The sequence below is a fragment of the Tasmannia lanceolata genome, unplaced genomic scaffold, assembly GCF_043159265.1.
Source record: "Tasmannia lanceolata isolate RefF3 unplaced genomic scaffold, GAP_Taslan_0.1 ptg000007l, whole genome shotgun sequence".
In the NCBI taxonomy this organism is placed as follows: Eukaryota; Viridiplantae; Streptophyta; class Magnoliopsida; order Canellales; family Winteraceae; genus Tasmannia; species Tasmannia lanceolata.
This window is the reverse complement of record NW_027518684.1, coordinates 14,412,948-14,433,691: the sequence shown is the minus strand read 5'-3', so window position 1 is coordinate 14,433,691 and position 20,744 is coordinate 14,412,948. Positions and strand designations below refer to the sequence as shown.

The following is a 20,744-nucleotide window of genomic DNA, read 5'->3' as shown; positions in this document are numbered from 1 at the left end:
ATAGGGCTAATTTTTATACCCATGCACAAATAGCTTATCTATGCAGCTGCACATACTTTATTTTCTCATTTCCAAAAGCGCATCTTAGTAAATTTGAAGGTTATTTTAGGTAAATTAAGAGACTCAACTCAATGAGTCAATGTTATGTTAATTCGAACCAAACGAACCAACTGGGCTGGGCTCGACTAAAGAGTCTTGAGGGGGCACCAATGAGTAGTCGAATAAAGGATGAGAAGCGGCTAAAAAAAGAAAGAAAAAGTCATTTTGAGTAGAGTTTTTTGTTTCCTTGTTTTTTTCGGGCTTTTCTCTGACACTCTCCTCATTCAGTCCCTCCCATATCTTTTCCTCTCCCACTCTCCCTCCCCGAGTAAGCTAATATTCCATGAAAAAAAAAAAATCTTGGTAGCCAAATGCGCTCTAAGAGTATTTGTTGTGATAGATGTCTTGTATCTTGTTAATGAATGATCACCAGGGTACTTGTAAATTATTTCAATGTTACTTTCTTTATTGCCTAAGGCTCTGTTTGGATATTCCTAGAATTTTATTCCTGGAACACTCGCTGCACATCAGTGTAAGAAACACATCCCACTGCTATAGGAGGATTTTATAAATAACTTCAACCTCATTGGGGTGTGTAATAATGAAAATATCTTTCAAAATTATAGCTTTTGATCGGATTCCTTCTTCATCAGTCATCAAATCCTATAATTTTTCCCCCAAAACTATCCGCGTTTTCATGACTGATGGTTATAATTGAAGCTAAGTAGGGACCTGCCATCAAATTAATTTGAATAGGCACACTACTTTGGAAGCTTATAAGAACTTACTATATAGAAGAGAACTACAAAATCCATTCCAAGTGTCCTTTTGATTGCTGGAATAAGGTGCTGAAATCGGCATCCTATTCCTCGATTCGGCATTTGATTAAAGAAAATGAAGAAGATCAAGGGGCAGAAATCATACGGGCGGAATTAAAAGGGAAAATGCCAGAATCAGTTTCCCACCCCAAGAGAACATATTCTGATTCCTCCCCAATAGGGATGAAATTTTTATAGAATTTTATAATTAATTTTTCTATTTTAATTTTTTTTTCCTGCTTCCAGATGAATCGGAATAGGATGTCAATTCTCATTCCTGATTCTGGCAATCCAAACAGACACCTGTTCAATCATATTTCGCTGTTGTTGTTCGCAATAGTCACCTCTGTCGAATTTATAAGACTAGGTCTGATCTTTCCAAAAAAAAAGAAAAAGATTTGGCTGTTAAATAAAGCAGGGAATTCCATACATAAGCTCGAGAACACAGCGAGAGGATACCCTCCTAAGTTAACAATCTTTAAGAAGTTCAACAATCAGTTTTGAGTTACATAGATAACAACACTAATACTACAAGATGTTCAATCTGTGTCCTTTCAGGATCCAATTATAACTAGTTCTTAAGAGAAAAATATAAAGATCTTTGCAATGATGACCGAAATTGACTCATACTATTAACAACTCAAATTGCCAAGAAGACAATTTGAAGGATTGAAATAGAGTAAAATAGACACAAAGATCATCTACCACTAAGATCTATACCTGGAGTTAGATGACCCCCATTAGCAGAAACCTCTTTTAACCAAACTGGATCAAGTTCAGAAGTGCTGACAACTGACCAGGTTTTCCCATTTGTAGAATGGTGATTTTTGCAACAAATGTGAACAGTTCGAGCCAAATCAAAGCCTCTTATCAAGTTGAACAGTACCCAAGGCATCCTTGCAGCTTCCTATTTCATCAGGCCTACATCTAGAGTACACGTCTTTCTGTTTTGCTAGCTATAGGAGAAGAAACTTTCACCTTAAAATAGAATTTTAAAGACTTTAATGGACCCTTAAAATAGCATTTTAAAGACTAATGAAACCTACCTGTCATTTGTTGCACATTGTGTTTGATCCTATTTTGAGAGATTAGAGATCTCTCAGTTTTCAACACCACTGTTGGATTTTACAGCCGTGGTAACAGGCCCGATCAATAATCTATCTTGTAATCAGATTGGATCCAGATTTGGGTTATTGCAGTTTTTGGCCATAGCCAGGTCCATTGACATCCTTCTTTGATGGATGGTCCTTACGTGGAAAATACACAACTAGAATCCCAACTTGTTCAGTCAGGATGCAGACGCGAATCGTTGAGAAATGTACAGCCTTCTTGCCTTTGCAATGAAACTTAGAAAACTGCCATTTAATAGTCATCAATTGGTGGGAGATAATTTAGCAGAAGACGCACAGAAATTGCATTTATAAGACTTAAAAGTCTCTGTTTGGATGATCTAAAACTGATAGATATCTACTTGTTTTACAAAAGACTAAATAGAACAGTTACTTTCAAGCAGACAGATAGACCTTGTAACACACTTAATGCGGCTTTGTTGATCTTTTGGTTGAAAGAAAAACAAACAGATCACACCATCCCAGTGGTAACAAAAACTTCCACTGGGACTGCCTATAACTGATACAACTCAAGCATAGTAAGCAGTGGCTTTAGTACAGTACTAGCATTTTTTTATTTATTTATTGATAGGTAAGCTGGGATCGAACCCCCCATCTCCTGGTTGAGGAACAAATCCCTTTACCAATGAGCTAGAGGCTCAACCCCTATAGTACTAGCATATTTACATACCTGGTTTCATCTTCTGTTGAAACTACTATCATGACTTTAACTCCATGCACATTAGAAGCCTCTGATCTTTTAACAAAGGTGCCGCTTCTACCAACTGTAGGCATCAGATGAATAAACCATAAGAGAACAGAGGAAAATACAACAAAGAAGAAGAAATGCAATAGATTTTTTTTAATGAAGAGAAGAAATGAAATGAAATAGCTAAGAAATAAAAGAAGAGAGGAAACGGGTCAGGCCCCACGAGCATACGGCTGATATGCAGTAATTATGACAGAAAACAAACAAAAATCACATTAATTCTAAAAACATTATCGGTTTCTCTATATTGCGGAATACAACAGTCACAATAAACTCCAGTTCCTTTCTTCCTAGAGAATAGGAGAAACTGAGAAATGTCATTGATCAAGCAGTCCATCTCAATGTCACCTCTGTCGAATTTATAAGACTAGCTTTGAGGCAAGTCTACACTAGAAAAGGAAAGCGGTTTAACAAAGGGTGCTCCGGAGAGTTTGGTTAAATGACTAGTGGCCAAAAAGCTGTGTCAGAACAAAATTTCAATTTTTCCACAACATAAACAAAGAAATCAGCTCAAAAATTCAAAATCTAGCGCATCAAGTTTCAATAAGACAGACAGCCACTTCAGTTTGAGTGAAGCCTATGCATGAACTGGTGGCAAAAACATATGACCATGCACCAGGCCTAAGTTGCATGAAGTGGGAGAAATATCAAGTGTGGGAAAAGGGAAGCAGCACTTTTCAACAAATCAAATAAGCAAGAAATTCAAGTTGGAGTGTAAATTGGCTGGTCCTTTGTGAGCATTTGGGCTAAAAAAATCAACCCAAAGGCCGCCCCAGCTCAACTACCATATGGTCTCGCCTGTTTAGACTCAAAACGCCAAGGAACCGTGTTTATAAAATATTATAAAGAATTTAAATGTTCTATTTATATTTAATAAAGAATAAAACCAACTGTTTTGATTATTATAGTTATACTAGATTTGGAAATTATTAAAAAGAAACTCGGAATAACTATAAAAATGGTAATCATGGCAGCAGTAGTCTGGTAGGAGGAAGAAGAGGTTCTGAAACTGACAAAAGGATTGAGGTTTCAAGGCAAAGGTGGCACCATAGAGAAGATCCGGAGTACTAACTGTCGGAAATATTTGTATTTCCAACAAGCTAGGCAAAGAAATTTGCATATGAAATGTATGAGTTTCAATTCTTGCAGACACAGGGATAACCATGACATGTCCAAAACTCTTAAATCATCAAGGGCCGAACCTCAAACCCAGTTTTTCTGTACAGATCTTGGGCAGGCTTGTTGTCTGCATTTACACAAACAAACAATCGCTTCACACCTGTTGATAAATCAGAACAAACAAAAGTGATAAAATTAGTCATCCAAACTGAAAAAATAATAAATAACAGTCATCTGCTAATAAAATGATAAAGTTCTTATTTCTTAAGTAGTGCTTAAATAAGTACACCTGCCGATATGGCAACATCAGTGGCTAAATACAACATATTGGAGGCAATTCCTTGACGGCGAGCGTACTTCGACACACAAACATTTGCAACATAAGCATATCTGTGTGCATCATAGGCCTCGTGGCCCATGAGAATGGCAGATGCTCTTTTTACTTCCTGAAAATAAGCTATGACCATGGTCAGAGGAATGAGATTCATGTTTTCATTTTACAATTCTGAAATTTAACCCATCAGAAACAATTCCGAAAGACGATGAATAAAAAAGGACTGACGCAAATAATATTTTTACATATTTCTCAAATTTGAATATTGGAGGGAAACATCAGCAGCAACTAGCAAACTATGATGTCTCTAAGAGTTCTACCATTCATTGTCTAATGGCCAATTACCTAAATTCCATGCCTCGTCACTTATTCAGTTTGTATTGCAGTGATTGATCAATATTGGTCTCATGAACAACAAGATAAATGTGCAAATAATGACATCTCGCTGCTTACCCCTGGGAATGTTTCTCCCTGCAAGAATTGCCGGATACTTAGGTCAAGGGTTCCTACGACACTGTTTAATACAGTTCGTCTCACATTCTTTTCTTCCTTCTTAACCTGAAATGCAGAAATCTGTTACCAGCAGTTTGAACTCATATACTTCCTAAAGCACTGCAAAGAAAACCAGAAAATCTCAAGGGCGTATAATTCTTCCAGTAAATAGTTTACAGATGGTGATCGTTCAACATGATTCTCTGGATGATGCCCTACCCATGATTAGTTGGTTTAACTCTTTATTGTGATCAAGCCATTATAGTTTCTTTAAATTTGAAGAGTACTGTAGTTCTTTGAAGGGAATATGTTCTTAGCGTTTAATAAATAGTATAGAGATGGGAATAGTTCAACATGAGTCTCTGGATGATGCCCTGACTGTGATTAGTTGACGTAACTCTTTATCGTGATCAAGCCATTATAGTTTCCATTTAATACTTCCAGTAAATAGTATAGAGATGGGATAATTCAACATGAGTCTCTGGATGATGCCCTGACTGTGATTAGTTGACGTAATTCTTTATTGTGATCAAGCCATTATCAACTCAACTCAAATCAACAAAGCCTTTGTCCCAAACTAGTTGGGGTCGGCTAAGATGAATCCTTTAGAAAAATTTCATGATTTTCTATAGGACTCATTTCATAGAAGAGTGGCAAATTTTACGGCCGGCAGCCAACCTGACGCCAACCCTTCTCCTTTATCCTGGCTTGGGGCAGGCTGTGATCAAGCCATTATAGTTTCTGTAAATTTGAACAGCACTATAGTTCTTTGAAGGCTTGTGAAGAATTTCAATATGTTCTTAGCGTTCCAGTAAAAAGTTTAGAGACGGGGATCGTTCAACATGAGTCTCTGGATGATGCCCTGACCTTGATTAGTTGAGTAACTGTTTATTGTGATCAAGCCATTATAGTTCCTCTAAATTCGAATAGTACCGTAGTTCTTTGAAGGCTTGTGAAGAATTTCAATAAGTTCGTGTTCTCAATTTTAAACGGTATGGTTAAATGTCATGTGCAGGGGCTGCGAGGTATGTTTCCCAATCATAGTTCTTTTTTTAAAATGGAAAATCATTGTTGATATTTCCCAATCACAGTTTTAAACTGAAGTAACTTGGCTCACGACTCACCGGGATCAACTTGTCCACTGATTGGCCAGGTTGACAGCTAAGGTGGTTGCCACGCAGCACGTCAAATCACAGTGTCAAATAACTGACACAGTGTTACTAAAACTCATCATTAAACCCTTGGGGTACATCTGCCAGATGAATTTTATTCCCTTTAACATCTTAGCACATTAACTCAATTCATTTAGTCTACCCTCAAAGAGCTTAGTAAATTATAACAAAGTAGGAGGACTACTTATACAGACTATAGAAACTATCTGGCCATATAACCAAGAGAGCTTAAGAGTAACTACTAAAAGCCCAGGCTGAAAACAAAGATAAGTGGCCCAACCAAATCAGGGTACGGAAAGTAACTAGAACAAGAACATCATGTTGAAGACTGGTAAGTAGCAAGTACTTATACAGTTATACTCACGCTAACAAAAATAAAATCCAAATAAAGGAGTAAGTAGATGTTGGAAGATAGGAATAAAATCCCAAACAAAGCTCCCAATGTTTGACACAGTTGACGAGCATGAAAAATAGTTCCCAAAAAATGGAACAACATTGCTTGCAACAGCTTAATCCATGAACAAGCACATTACCCCCACGCATGTGTGGAAAAACATACTAGTGAAACAGTTAAGATCTACTTTCTTCATCCTAAAAAAGCTACAGTGTATGGAGGGTAAATGTACTGGTTCTGATTATCATCTTTTGGCCATGATATTTTATGCTTCCCAGACGCTCCATTAACTTTTCAAGTTAAGTGCTTGTAAGTATCTAAAATGTTTCCATCTACTTGATTTGGCTATTCTGAGTTAACTAAGCTAGGATGACTTAGTTATTTGAAAATGCATTCAAGTTTCACAACCTTGAACCTTTGGAGGAATAACAGAAATCATGTTTGATCTACGTTGAATGGGTGAGGAGGATTAGCTCCATGTGATGGATTATACCGTTCCAAATTTTCCATGACAAAAAAATCACCATCTTAATTATATCTCTATTCAAAGCATTATCTTTTATCAATAAAAGAAATGAACAAAAAAATAGAAGTAACAGTAGAAAATGAAATAAAACCTACAGCTACCATTTTAAAAAAAAAATCTACGGTTACAATTAGAACATACAGCAACAATGCAGAAACACTTTAACGAGTTGCCCTCCTGTCCAGAACATCGACGTTTTAAACCATAGAACTCCTGCAAAAATAAAGACAATCCTCAGTTTTAAAAACTGATATGGAAAGAGACACATTGAGATTCAAAAGACAAATAAATTCACCCGAGGCTCATAAAATCTAGGTTACCAAACATGACTAAGGTGTTTGCTGTCACCCTTCTGTCAAATTTGTCAATGCTGAACCATGACTCATGCACCATGGGAGGTAATAAATATAGCTTATCAATTCTATCGAGTCCAGCAGGCACTTCCCATCCAGTGCGGTTTGTTTTCAAAGAGCCCCCCTATGGTAGACATTTCTCGGCAGCCCAAAGCTTTTACTGCAATGATGTGGGAAGTTTCTCTTGAGCCTAATTTACTACCTAAACCTCAATTTCTTTTGGAAATTACGAGGAATTTTACCAAGTTCCTCGACATCCAGTATGCAGTACCCATAACTCATTCCTCAGAAGAGTACAGCTAAAAACCCCCAAAGAAATGGCTTTTGTCCATTTGTCCAAAGTCCTAAGAATTGTGGTCCAAAACGACTCAAAAATGCATTGGGTGTCAATAACGCCTCCTATTTTATTACTTATGAAATTGAAAACAAAAAAGACAAAAGAAGCACATGTCTACTAGTTTGTTGAGTGAGGACTTCTTATTTAAATCATATACTTCAATAATATATGTTGCTAAGAGCATGAAAGAAAATCAAACTTCAAGAACCAAAACGTAATAAATCTGAGAACTTTCCATCATCCAAGTACAGGAACATTCCAATAAAACGCTGAATGTACCTTTGTGTAGACATGGCTTCAGCATTTCATCCCTTTCCCACTTATTTCTGCTCTTAGTATTTTCTTCTATCTTACCAATAACAACTTTACATCGTATAACTCCTAAATAATTTTTTATATAAACTATATTGCATCATAAGTTTACGTGAACACTATGTCTAAGAACATCATATGTCCATGTTCAATTAATAGAAACATTCAAAGCATTAAAAGAAAATGTTCAAGTAACACAGACAAACATTCAAATCGATGTGTACCATAGAGTTTTTTTATATTAACTGGAAGCACCCAACTTGTGTACAGTTTATATTTTCTCTCTGGTAAAAGTCTATAAAGTACAAAGGACAGAGTGGTTGCAAAGCCAGTGTAAAAAGCCTCACCTCTTCTGCATACTTCCTTTTGTAACTGGCGACATGCCTGTGAATTTTACATTGTCGGCATTACTTAGAAAATTCAATATTTTGAAAGAATTAGAGAGGAGAAGCCACTGCATCCAAAAATGTAACGCAATGCAGATCTTCAAAAAGTAATAGAAGGACATTTGATCTTGTTTAAGAATAGGAAACTGACCGCATGTAAGATAGGGATTCATAATGAGCCTCTGACCTTAGCCATGCAGCGGTCTGCCTCGCAAGGTAAAAGAAGCATAGGATTAGGCAGTGTACTAAATGCTCATGTGGTAAGAAAAGAACTTGTTTGAATAGACAGGAAGCAAACAAATATAATCTCACCCAGTATTCTTCATCTAATACAGCCCCACGAGCAACAAATCGACCAAAGGTCCGTCTTTGACCGCCACACAATTCTTGATCACTGAGTTGCAACCTATCGAAAGCAAGCTCAGGAAGCCTCGTGATGTTATTTTGAGAAACCGGTGACAGATGAACATTATGAGAACTATCACTGCACTGGATTTTCATAGTTCTCCATTGGCGATACGACATAGGGAATGTTTCCCTGTAAGCACACCAAGACAGAAGAATAAGGTGACAGGGACGTGCATTTACGTATGTATGTAAAATGGAAAAGAATCTCCTACATGAAGCTCTTCTCAGTCACTCCTACCCTTGTCAATGTGTCCCAAATGTCAATTTTCACTTCAAGAAATGTATCTAGAGTTAAGTTATAGAACTATCCATAATTTATAGAACTAAATTGGATAACATCATAATCCCATGCATGGTCTCTCCACTGACACTAGCGCATAAGAGGGTCGCCTTACACTACCAAGATTCCTGCTAGATTCTCCTCCAAGATACACAGACCAGTGAGAAGTGCCCATACTTCCGCTCCATTGGAGACTTTAACACCAATAGGGATTGGAGTACCTTAATTATTTCCCCACTCGACTCCATTCGGTCACAGATTTCCTTCGGAACTTCCTTAAAAGTTAAGTTTACCCCAAGAGTGGAGTAACTCAATTAGGGTTGAGTTTACCTTCAATCGTCATCCAAAAAATGCTTCAAAGTGTGAAGGAACAGAATACCACATACACAACCAACTGGAGATGCTGGTCCGTCAACTGCTTATGGAAGAGAAAATAATTTGTTCTATGTAACTATAGTAGGTAAAAGAAAAAACTCAAAAAAGTCAATTTAAGAAATGTATAAACAATAATATCCAGCTAGAATCCCATACTTGAGGCTCGAATGGTCTTATGTATTTTTTCCCAAATGACTGCCTTAATTGTGTGAACTGGTCAGGGATGCTCGATTCTTCATATTGGTCAAAGATTATTTTCGTATGGTGCAACTGACCTTTGCAGATCCTTTCCTAAGGGCTCAAAAGAGGCAAAAAGTGTGTGCTCTAAAGCATACTCACAAATATCTCTGGCTGTTTCAAAATATCAAGAAAAATGCAATATTTTGATTAAAAAAAGGAGAAAATTCAGATGAGAGCCCACTATAATTGATAAAAAATTAACATCCACATTCCCTGAATTTAAAATTGGTATTCCTTCATTTGTTACATACTTCCCTAATCATTCGTTAGAGGCTGTTATAATTCCCAGCAAGCTATCAAAATCCATTCAGAAATGCACAAAATAAAGAGAGGAGTACCATAATCAAAACATGAAGTGCGGATATCACTTCCCTAATAAAAAACATATAGAGATACTTTTATTTTATTTTTTTGTTAATGCCGAATTTTTTTTATAGCTTTTCCTTTTATCAAGGGTATAAAATTAGACAAAAAGAGAAGAAAACAAAAGCGCGTGTCGAAATTTTTTTTTCCACCTTTTTCTGATAACAGACGGGAAAACATATCTGTGAAGAAAATTTTCCAAGACAAATATTTGTGACTATGCACTAAAGGAGGGATTTAGATAATTTGTTCAAGTCTCTCCAGTCATTTAATTTGTTGGAAGCCCATTCTAATTAGAAGGGGAAGTGACATTCTTGAAGAGATTGATGAGCTCAATCTCACCACGGTTGTCTGCATCGTCTCTCTCTGTGGTTATGTATCATCACACTCATTTGGAAACTAGTGTTTCAAGCAAATCAATGATTTTGTCCCTCTCTTGTAATTCTCTAGATCTATGTTCCTTTTTTCACATTTTAAAAATAAATAAATAAACATTAATTAACAAATAAAGATTGTGAAGCTGGTGTTTCAAGCAAATCATTGATTTTGTCCCTCTATTGTAATTCTGTAAATCTATGTTCCTTTTTCCATATTTTTTATCAATTAAATAAGGGAAATGCTATCAGCACTACTGTATTTTGATGAAGGCACTCCTCACTTTATTAAAAGTACGGTATGGCCTGCACCATAATACGATCCAAACCGTCCATTAGATGGGTCACAACCTAAATAGGTTGTGCCCGAAAAATTATTTCCATAGCTTGATCCTAACCCTCCGATCTATAGAGGGTTAGGATCAACCCTCTAACATTCAGATCGGAGGGTTAGGATCAACCTATGGAAACGTTTTTTGAGGCAGAATCTATTTAGGCTGTGGCCCATCTAATGGACGGTTTGGATCATCCTATGGTGCTGGCCATACCGTACTTTTAATAAAGTGAGGAGTGCCCTCATCAAAATACAGTAGTGCTGATAACATTTCCCTTAAATAAATACCCATTAGTTATCAAATAAAGACAAGCTCAACTCTATAAACATCTTTACATTGCAACCATAACTAAATCAGAAGAAACAACACAAAAATCTCAAAATCTTACTTTCACTGTTATACCAAATATCAGAATGATTAGAGATCCAATAGATTATGAATATAATACCAGAACATTTAAAGCTATGCTTAAAAGAGTCACAACAAGATCATTATATAAAATCATAAAAGAATGTACTGTACCGGAATGAAGAAGAAACCCTAACGATGCGAAAGGTACGAGGGCGCTTGTTCCTTTTCCCAAGCACTCGTGTTGTAGGCAGAGAAACTTGAAATTGAGGGATGAAGGTCCCTTTGAGCTCCATTTTTTATTTTTTTTTTGTCAAGCGGACTCCTTATATCGATCTCATAACCTAATTTCTTTCAAATACTCCTAATCTCCCACAAATTAAAAATTCCAAACGGAAATTAAAAAAAAAAAACTATACAGATAAAAGCAGAATTCTCCTGACAGTTTAGGATCTAAAAATCATTAGAATCCAAAGCTCTTCAATGGAGGAGTGAGTGAAAACGGAAATTCAGGACAAGGAAAAGAAAATTTCACCTTAATTTCTGCGATCCTATCCACAAAATCGAAGCGCCAAACAAAACGAGACGAGAAAGATGAAGTAAATTCAATATAGGATATTAAAGAAATTTGGATCAGAAGGATGAATTTAAAGTTATTTTTGAGATCCAAAGCTCTGAAAAATCGAGATTAAGCAGCAGAGAAAAAAGAAAAAGAAGAAACCCTAGACGGAAAGCACGAAGCTTGTTGCACAATGACAGAATATTTATAGGTTTTTACCCTGTGTTACTGTGACTCGCGCGATTCACCTCAGCAACTTATTTTGCTGGCCCCACTACGATACCAAACATTACTAACTGTTGGATTATGTTAAACGGTCCTTCTTCCCAATCTGCACCGTTCGTGGGAGGCAAAGATGTTGACTCCACCTGCAGGGGGACCCACTTTTTTCTAAGCAGGCTGTTTTATAGTTTATCCATTTCACACGAAGATATGAGTTGCGTGAGTTGCGTGAGTTGCGTTTTGGCTGTTTTATAGTTTATTATTTGCCACTCTTACACACGTGACACGAGGCCCATCTTTTATCCAAAAATTGAGATTTGCGTGAGTTGCGTTTTGGCTGTTTTATAGTTATATTGTCCATCTGCCACTCTTACACACGAAGCCCGTCTTTGATGATCCAAACTGTCCATACGGTGGGCCATAACGTAAATAAGTTGTGCCCAAAAACTTTATTTGGATAGGATGATCCCAATCCTCCGTTCATCTCTACAGATGACCGGCATATTATGGAAACCTTTATAGATCAGAGGGCTAGGATTGTCCTATAGAAATGATTTTTTGGGCACAACCTATTAACGCTATGGCCCATCATATGGACGGTTTGGATCATCCTATAGTGTGGTCCATACTGTTGGAAAGTTGCCTTATTTTCCACCCACTGTAGCTTGCTTGGGAGGGAAGGCAAGAGGCAAAAAGGAAAGCTACTTTTTTAAGTTTTTGGGAAAACCTAAATACCAAAAGAGAGTGAGTTCTCTTGGGGAGAGGTATGTCGGCTGCCTCTTGAGAAAGAAGAGAGAGAGAGTTTTCTATTTGGGTCTTCTTCTTGGGTTTCTCTTGAGGTTTTTCTCTCAGTGTACGGTCTTGGGTTTGAGAAGCAAGGAAAGGGTTGCGGATTTTGGGTTAAATCCATTGTAATCCTTGTATATTGTTTTTTCTCATAGTGAAAAATCGTGTTTCTTGTCCGTGTAGTAGGCTTGGCCGAACCACGTAAAATCTTGGTGTTCAACTTTTGACTTGTTGTGTTATTTTACGTTCCGTTTAATTTGTGCACGATCAGATTGATTTGCCCGGCGGATTTTCTCAACACATACAGTACTTTTTGAAAAATAAGAACAAAAAAAAAAGTGTGACCCACAATTTTTGGGTGATCCACTATGTACGTCTAAGTCCCAGCAAATGAATGGTTTGGATCACCAAAAAATTAGGGGTAATTGACTTCCTGAACAACAAGTAGCACCACAGGTGAAGGGATATCATTCAATGAATTAGAGAAATTCTAGAGTCTTGTCATTTCGTGGTATTCAAGGAGACAAACTCCAGGAAATACCACTCCACGGTAGGCCCATTGCATTTCTAAGTGCAAGAGAATGAGAAATGCACATAAAAAAAAAAAAAAAAAACCAAAAAATCTCGTGTGGCAAACATGACCTGAAAAGCCTGTCTCCACCATGTCTCCTTTTTGCGCAACTAATAGATAGATTATGGGTAGTCACTTCCATGTATTACCATTAATCAGTTTCTGGCTTTTTGCAGGGGGGCGCATCATCCTAGAGGGGGCGAAAAAATCATCACCCAAAGATTATTATAAGCCTCTGTCAATTGTAACACGTTTGCCTAAAGATATAAAAAGGAAAATTTGCTAAGAAGATGGTGATTGCTAACATCTTTCCTAGCAGTCGCTTTTCTTAGGCTCACGAATGCCATGATCGATATTGTGGATAATCCTAGCCGTTAGATCTTGGCCTCCTCGGGGTTACGTTAAGCAAAAGCTAAAGTATTGATTTTTGTAGGCCTTAATCTTACCGATAGGAAGTTGTCTATTAATCTTTATGAATGGGATCTTCGCTTGGGGTGAGAATCATGTTTCGTCACATAATCGTCCACCAAATCAATGGTCCTTATTGTTTAAAAATTTCTTCAGATATACTTCATAGAGAAAAGAAACCATTAAACACTTCGACCCACATGATTGTCAACAAAAGAGAAAATTTTATACTGTATGGCTGCATAATTTTGATTGCCAGAATCAGGACTTGCATCATATTCAGAGTCCTCTTCCGATTCTCCCTCAAATAGAATCAGAAAAAAATACACCCTGAATTTTCGTATATAATTATTGGATCTCATTTTGAGTGGAGGTTTTAGTTTCCTGTATTTTCAAGTTGTTCTTACTCTCGATCAATCCCTCTCATATGTATCCCTATCTCACCCTTCCTCACCTTTGAATAAAAGTTAATAATCCAGGAAAAAATATTCAGGGTATAGCCAAACGTGCCCAAAATTGCATTAAGTTTTGAGAAAAGATTTTAGGGAAAAATACACCTAGACCCCCTGTTGTTCCTATTCAACTTAACCCCTAATGTTTAAAAAGTTAAAAGTAGAATCCTGTGGTTTCAATTTGTGTAAGGTAGACCACCTTAGTTGACGGTTCATCCACATATTAGAGGGTTCTATAGAGCTGATCTTTTGGGCACACCCTATCTATGTCAGGCCCATCAAATGAACGTTTATTTGATGGGCCCTGACATAGATAGGGTGTGCCCAAAAAATCAGCTCCATAGGATCATCCCAATCCTTCAATCTGTGGACAAACCATCAACTGAGGGGGTCTACCTTACACAAATTGAAACCACAAGGGGTCTACTTGTAACTTTTTAAACATTAGGGGTTAAGTTGAATGTGTTAGAAACCACAGGGGGTCTAAGTTTATTTTTCCCAAGATTATATTAAGGTTTCAGCATCCCCCTAGATATCAATTTATTTCACAAAACCCCAAGGATTTATTGGCGGAATTGCTGAATATTTGCCATATATTGGCTGATATGCACCCTATTTTTTTATTGTTTAAGCAGCTGTGAAAGGCCATTACAATTCCCCAGTCTCAAAAGCCAATTAATAAATGGTAAGACAAGGTGAGTTTCCCTATATATCAAAACATGATTGTGTGGATATTGTTACGGAAATCATCTCCTGAAATCATCTCCTGATTTCAATTTTAATGATTGCAATGGGTTGAAATACTCCGGGACGTAACTCATTCCAGTACCAATACATGATCGGAGGCGGGCCCCACCCCGGCTTAAAAGATATGCTACGTGAAGCCTAATGAAAGATTCCCCATAAATATAGTATACTTTTTAAAAAAGGGAAATGTTATCAGCACTACTGTATTTTGATGAGGGCACTCCTCACTTTATTAAAAGTATTGTAGCCCATCACCATAGGATGATCCAAACCGTCCATTAGATGGGCCACAGCCTAAATAGGTTGTGCCCCAAAAATCATTTCCATAGGTTGATCCTAACCCTTCGATCTATAGAGGCTTAGGATTAACCCTCTAACATTCAGATCGGAGGGTTAGGATCAACCTATTGAAATGATTTTTGGGGCACAACCTATTTAGGCTGTGGCCCATCTAATGGATGGTTTGGATCATCTTATGGTGCGGGCCATACCGTACTTTTAATAAAGTGAAGAGTACCCTCATCAAAATACAGTAGTGCTGATAACATTTCCCTTTTAAAAAACATGTGCTATCCTTGCATCTACCTTTTGTCGGGATAGAGGATGTGATAACCCTTGATCCAACGAGCAATCTCAAGTCATGAAAAAAAAAAAGAACAGAAATTTTTTTTTTCTGGAAAATATCCAAAGGCAACCTTTTATGATTAAAAGTGCCTCCATTGTAAACACAAAGGCTCCCTATTTATATAGTTGATATATCAATATGAGAAAAGTGTAGCTAACTTAGCTACACCGACGGCTTAAAATAGTGGGCTTCACATTGTTTGGGTGATGCAAACCATTTATTTGATGGGCCCTCACATAGATAGGGTGTGCCCAAAAACAGCTCCGTAGGATCATCCCAACCCTACGATTTGTGGAGGCAAAAATGGACGTGTAGAAGAAACCTTAACAAATCTGTCCATTTTTGCTCCACAGTTTGAAGGGTAGAGATCATCCAATGGAGCTGATTTTTTGGGCACACCCTATCAATGTGAGGTCCTATCAAATGAATGGTTTGGATCACCCAAATAATGTGGGCCCACTGTATTTTAAGACGTCGGTGTAGCTAAGTTAGCTACACGTATGTGTAGCTTCACTTAACTCTATCAATATATTGTATGTAGTGATATAACTCTAATCCCATAGAATGGTCATTTTGTTGCCTAATTTCAAGGAATATTTAGTTTTCAAAATTTTCTTTTAAGTTGTAAAACGATTATATTTATACATTTATTTACTTGTGTATATGTTTTTGTTATTGATATCGATGGATTGCCAATAAATTACAAATGAATATCTTTACTTTAATCAACAAAAAATGACTATGTATGAACGTGAAAGCGACACTCTATTATTGGAATTTTGAAGAAGAAATACTATTGGAATTACAAAGGGAGAGAGAATTAATTAAAAAACATTAAAGAAGCACATTGTTTCAAGAACGTGAAAGCGACACTCTACTATTATTTACGTTGAACCATTACTTATATACATAAGAAGTTTGAATAATAAAAGGACTCCAACCAGATGCAACTAGCTATCAAGGATAAAAACAAAACTACTCTGAAGTAGCTATCCAACTACAACCGACTCAATTGTGTAAACCAAAAAGAAACCTAAAAGGACTCTCATGAGTCGGTGGTGACATGTTCACATACCCACTACCACAACACAAGCACGGGTAATATTGCTGGCATCACAGGCCCAACCTATTGCCCTTGATCCCACCTTAATCAGATGATTCTAGACCTTTGATCAAGGTAAATGATATATTGGTCCCTTTTCCTTGACAGGACAGCACCTCCAGTGTAAAAGGGTAGCCATAAATACGCTTGTCTGCTGTCCCAAGTAAAAAAATGGGGCGAATAAGTCACTTCCTCTGATTAATTATGAAAAATAGATGTCTTTAAGCTGTTGATTTTTTTACATCGCAATCTTAGATCTTCATTCGATGTAAAACTTGGATATATTGGGTTGCACTGTGATGGCTACCCTAATCCAACCCTCGAAATCTCTCACCTGATTTAGAAAACCCGAGTCGCATCCCTAATTATTGGACTCACAATTGGCTCTGGAAATCCAAAAAAAAAGGGCCCCAAGAGTTTTTATCCTTGTATGGGCATGTACCTGCCCAAGTTTTGATAATTGCAAATGCAATTATCAAAACATGATAGTGCTAATATCAATAGGCCAAAAAAATCTCCATAAGATCATTCTATTTTCTAGGTTTCTATATTGAGCAGTCCCTTTTAAACTTCAACTCCTACTCTTACTTGGACCGTTATAACCTTGACAGCTGTTTAAATAATAAAAGACAAGATGAGTTAGTGCAATTACCAAAACATGGTGCTGCCATAGGCCCAAAAAATCTCCATCTGACCATCCCATTCTTGAGATTTCTATATCAAGCAGTCCCTTTAAAACTCCAACTCCTACTCCTACTACTTGGACTCTCCATCGTAATATTCCCATACAAAATTCTCAACCGAACGCCTACAAATACCCCCCCTTATTGCATATTTGCATGCAAGAACAATGCATTGTCTTTGTTTTGCTCGTAACTGAGTTGAGTGTCCGGAATACCACTTTGGAACGTCGGAAAACCATTTACAATGGCCTGTATTGTGGTGGTTTTCGATTTTGACAAGACGATTATCGATTGTGATAGTGATAACTGGGTGGTGGACGAAATGGGGGCCACTAATCTCTTCAACGAGCTTCTTCCTACCATGCCATGGAATTCTCTAATGGTTATTATTCTCAAACTAAATATTTTTGTTTCTTGAATGTGTTTTCTTTTCTTTTTCGTTATTTTTGTGGATACTTATGTCTGGGTTTTTCTGTTTTTCGTGATTTGTCTGCAATTCTTTTGTATTTTGGTTTCGGTTTTTGAAGTGGATAATTTACAAAGACTAGTTAATTAATGGGTTTTCTTTGTGCTTTTGCATTGTTGAAGGATGATTCTTGAGCTTCTTGAAGAACCCTTAATTTGATTTCCTGTTTTGTTTTCTGTAAAGATGAATGTTGGGTTATTTATGAACATTCAACACATTCCCTTTCATGCAAGTTTCTTTGGGCTTTCAGAGGTCCTTAAATAGTATCTCTTCCATTTTATTTTTTCTGTTTTTGAGTGTTGAAGTGATTCTTGCTTATTGAACCTTTAGGCTCACTTTATTTTGGATTTTGAGAACTGATTGTGAGTCCAAAACTGATTAATGTACCCAAATCTACCACGTTGTTTTGAATTTTGAGAACTGATTATGAGTCCAAAACTGATTATTGTACCCAAATTTAAGTTTAATCTTGAGTGCAAGAATCAGTTTTGGACACAATCTGTTCTCAAAATCCAAACAAACAGGGAATAAACCATCAATATATGTTCTTCTCTAGGATTTTGGTTAACGATTCATTATGTGAATTATATACCAAAATTCAGCGGACAAACCATCTTTGCATTGGAGCAATTTAGTGTATAAACCATTGTTTCAAAATGCGGATGTAGGTCAAAAGGCGGTCAAAGAAAATCCTAGTCGACTAGGCACGGCACGATTGAGTACTCGGTTGACGCGGCTGAGTACTCAGTTGACGTGGTCATAACTAGGGAGAGTCAAAGGAGTTTTTATTGACTCTGTAGGGTAAAACACGGAACATGGCGGTAAAATGCGGAACGCAACCAAGGGAAATGGACTCGACTGAGGGGAGTCCACCATGACGCGAGAGAGTTTTAAAACTATAGTATAAACCATCATATCACTTGGTGTTAGGGGTATCAATGGACCCAGACAGTCTGATGGATCCGAACATTAATGGACAGGAGGCTTGGGTCGTGTCCCAGACATAGCCACAAAATCAGATGGTGTCCTAGATGAATGGAGGGCACAAATGTACATAAATTCCCTTAATATATATTTTTTGTTTATTTATGTATGCTTCTGAGGGTTATTTTTGTAACTTCAAAAAACTTCTCAAAAAATGATAAACAACATTTTATTTCCCGCATTTCGTCTCGACGAAAATTATCCAAAGTGGACAGGTTGACACCCGTACTTGTTTTTTTATGTTAAGATCTCTTAAACTTTCAAAAATAAATTGGATTGGATCTTCTATTTTTATTTTCACCTTCTCATTCTTGTGAATCAGTTCCTTATTTAACTCTCTATATTTCTTCATTGCTTGGCATTCATATTGTATATTTCATAATATTTAACAGGACAGAATGATGAAGGACCTTCATTCACAAGGAAAAACTATTGAAGAAATTGCAGATTGTTTGGAACGGGCTCCTTTGCATCCCCAAATCATCTCAGCCATCAAATCAGCTAATGATTTTGGGTATTTTTCTTAATTATCTTTAACCATTCAAATTTTGCTACATTCAGTATATGGGTGCCTGTTTTATTGTTTGATTTGTTTTTATCTATTACTTAATGTTCTCTTATCAGGTGTGATTTGAAGATAGTCAGTGATGCAAATATCTTCTTCATTGAGACAATCCTCAAACACCATAAGCTGTTTGATTACTTCTCAGAGATCTACACAAATCCAAGTTGTATTGATGAAGATGGGAAGCTTAGGATTTTCCCTTACCATGATTTTACCTCTACCTCTCATGGGTGCAATCTCAATATCTGCCCTCCAAATATGTGTAAGGTAAATGACACTTTCAGTACTTCTTAGTTATCTTTTCCATGTAACTTCTTATATTGATTTTTTCTTTATTTCTTAACTTTTCCTTTAAAGATACAATGGGTTGCATCCAACTGATCATAAAGTCGGACAATAGATCAGCCTAAGTTAAACCGAGTTGATTTGAGCGAGTCAATGATTGACCCGGCCAATTTTTTATTAACTCGATCTAGTCATATGAGTTCTGATTGAATTGATAGGGCCAAATCTATAACCTGAACAAGGTAACCCTACACGCTTTTGTTTTGAATTTTGAGAATTGATTTTGAGTCCAAAACTGATTATTCGACTCAAAACTAGACACAATTTTTAGCCTAATAGTCAGTTTTTGACTCATAATTGATTTTGAAAATCCAAAACGAACAGGGCCCTAGCTAATCCGGGCTAGTGAATTATTGACCGGGGATTTTTTGTTGAGTGATGAGATGAAATTTATTAAAGCAAAGAAAAGAAAGAGCTAATAGAGACCAAGACAAGACAGAAAAAGAAAGAATACATAAGGAGTAATGACAAACTGAAGGCAGCCTTGCAAAAATCAGCTACAAGGTCGCTCCCATCATTGGTCACACCCAACAAAGTGCATTAAAAAGGGGCCCAGAAATATATGAAAATGGCACATACAAATAGAATCACTTTTTTAAAAAGGACTAATAGGGGCGCCCTCGTAGTTGTTTTTTTATATGGGCACCCTTGGAGTTGGTTTTTTACAAGGGTACCCTTCAGTTTATCATTCCTCAAGTAAAAAACAAGAAACGCCTTCAAGGGGGGAATTTTTTAAACAACGGTTCTAACCGTTCATATATATCACAAAAATCCCATAACCATTTTTGTTTTCTTTTATACCTCTTTTTTAATCTTTGCTTGTCTAACATGCTGATCAATGACTTTTGTTATAGGGTTTTGTGATGGAGCGAATCCGAGCGTCTGCTATTGCCGAGGGGAAGAAACAAATCATCTATCTCGGAGACGGAAAAGGCGATTTCTGCCCATCTTTAAAGCTTGGGAAGGGAGATTATTTGATGCCAAGGAAGACTTTCCCACTATGGGATTTGATTTGCAATACCCACCCATTAAATCTCAAAGCAATGGTCCATGAATGGAGCAATGCAGAGGAGCAAGAGAGAGTCCTCCTTCACCTCATAAAGACAATCTCCATTGAAGATTATAATAGCTCTGATCTTTTACTTTCAGTTGATAGCAAGTTCAAGGCAATTCCAATCTCTTCTCATGAAGCTCTACTCCAAGCTCTCCCACATCCTCACTAACCATATGTTACTTTGCAACGGCCAAAAAGTTTGAATGGTGGCCAATAAAAATGCCAAATGTGTTTGTTAGATGCCTCAGTCCAGTCATATAGAAATACCACTCCCGTATTTCTATAATTAAAT

At 36.9% G+C, this 20,744-nt stretch overlaps 2 protein-coding genes across 4 annotated transcripts; one reads left to right on the top strand and one right to left on the bottom strand.

The window, feature by feature from the left end:
• Positions 1-2,377: 2,377 nt before the first annotated feature.
• LOC143882026 (GCN5-related N-acetyltransferase 6, chloroplastic-like) lies at positions 2,378-11,631 on the bottom strand. Of its 3 annotated transcripts, XM_077385406.1 has the most exons (11): positions 11,058-11,196; positions 9,380-9,574; positions 8,781-9,263; positions 8,473-8,698; positions 8,312-8,364; positions 8,122-8,158; positions 6,914-6,985; positions 4,642-4,746; positions 4,144-4,300; positions 3,938-4,014; positions 2,378-2,751 (listed from the first exon to the last, which is right to left on the bottom strand). In XM_077385406.1, coding segments are annotated over exons 3-11 (795 nt in total). In that variant the 5' UTR covers positions 8,783-9,263; positions 9,380-9,574; positions 11,058-11,196; the 3' UTR covers positions 2,378-2,685. The 3 variants fall into 3 exon arrangements, with proteins under 3 accessions (XP_077241521.1, XP_077241520.1, XP_077241519.1); XM_077385405.1 differs by having other exon boundaries at positions 8,781-9,574; XM_077385404.1 differs by lacking the exons at positions 8,781-9,263; positions 9,380-9,574 and having other exon boundaries at positions 11,058-11,631.
• Positions 11,632-17,282: 5,651 nt separating this feature from the next.
• Positions 17,283-20,621, top strand: LOC143881035 (thiamine phosphate phosphatase-like protein). The gene is made up of 4 exons (XM_077384026.1): positions 17,283-17,420; positions 18,881-19,002; positions 19,113-19,320; positions 20,253-20,621. Exons 1-4 carry the CDS (start codon positions 17,283-17,285, stop codon positions 20,619-20,621), a joined length of 837 nt encoding a protein of 278 aa, XP_077240141.1.
• Positions 20,622-20,744: the final 123 nt, after the last annotated feature.

Coding starts and splice junctions, on each gene's coding strand:
- LOC143882026 (XM_077385404.1), bottom strand. CDS start 11,179: ATGGAGCTCAAAGGGACCTTCATCCCTCAATTTCAAGTTTCTCTGCCT. Junction 8,699..11,057: donor AGGGTTTCTTCTTCATTCCG/GTACAGTACATT, acceptor GTGTGCTTACAG/GGAAACATTCCCTATGTCGT. Junction 4,301..4,641: donor AGGGAGAAACATTCCCAGGG/GTAAGCAGCGAG, acceptor GCTTATTTTCAG/GAAGTAAAAAGAGCATCTGC.
- LOC143881035 (XM_077384026.1), top strand. CDS start 17,283: ATGGCCTGTATTGTGGTGGTTTTCGATTTTGACAAGACGATTATCGAT. Junction 17,421..18,880: donor TGCCATGGAATTCTCTAATG/GTTATTATTCTC, acceptor AATATTTAACAG/GACAGAATGATGAAGGACCT. Junction 19,321..20,252: donor GCCCTCCAAATATGTGTAAG/GTAAATGACACT, acceptor CTTTTGTTATAG/GGTTTTGTGATGGAGCGAAT.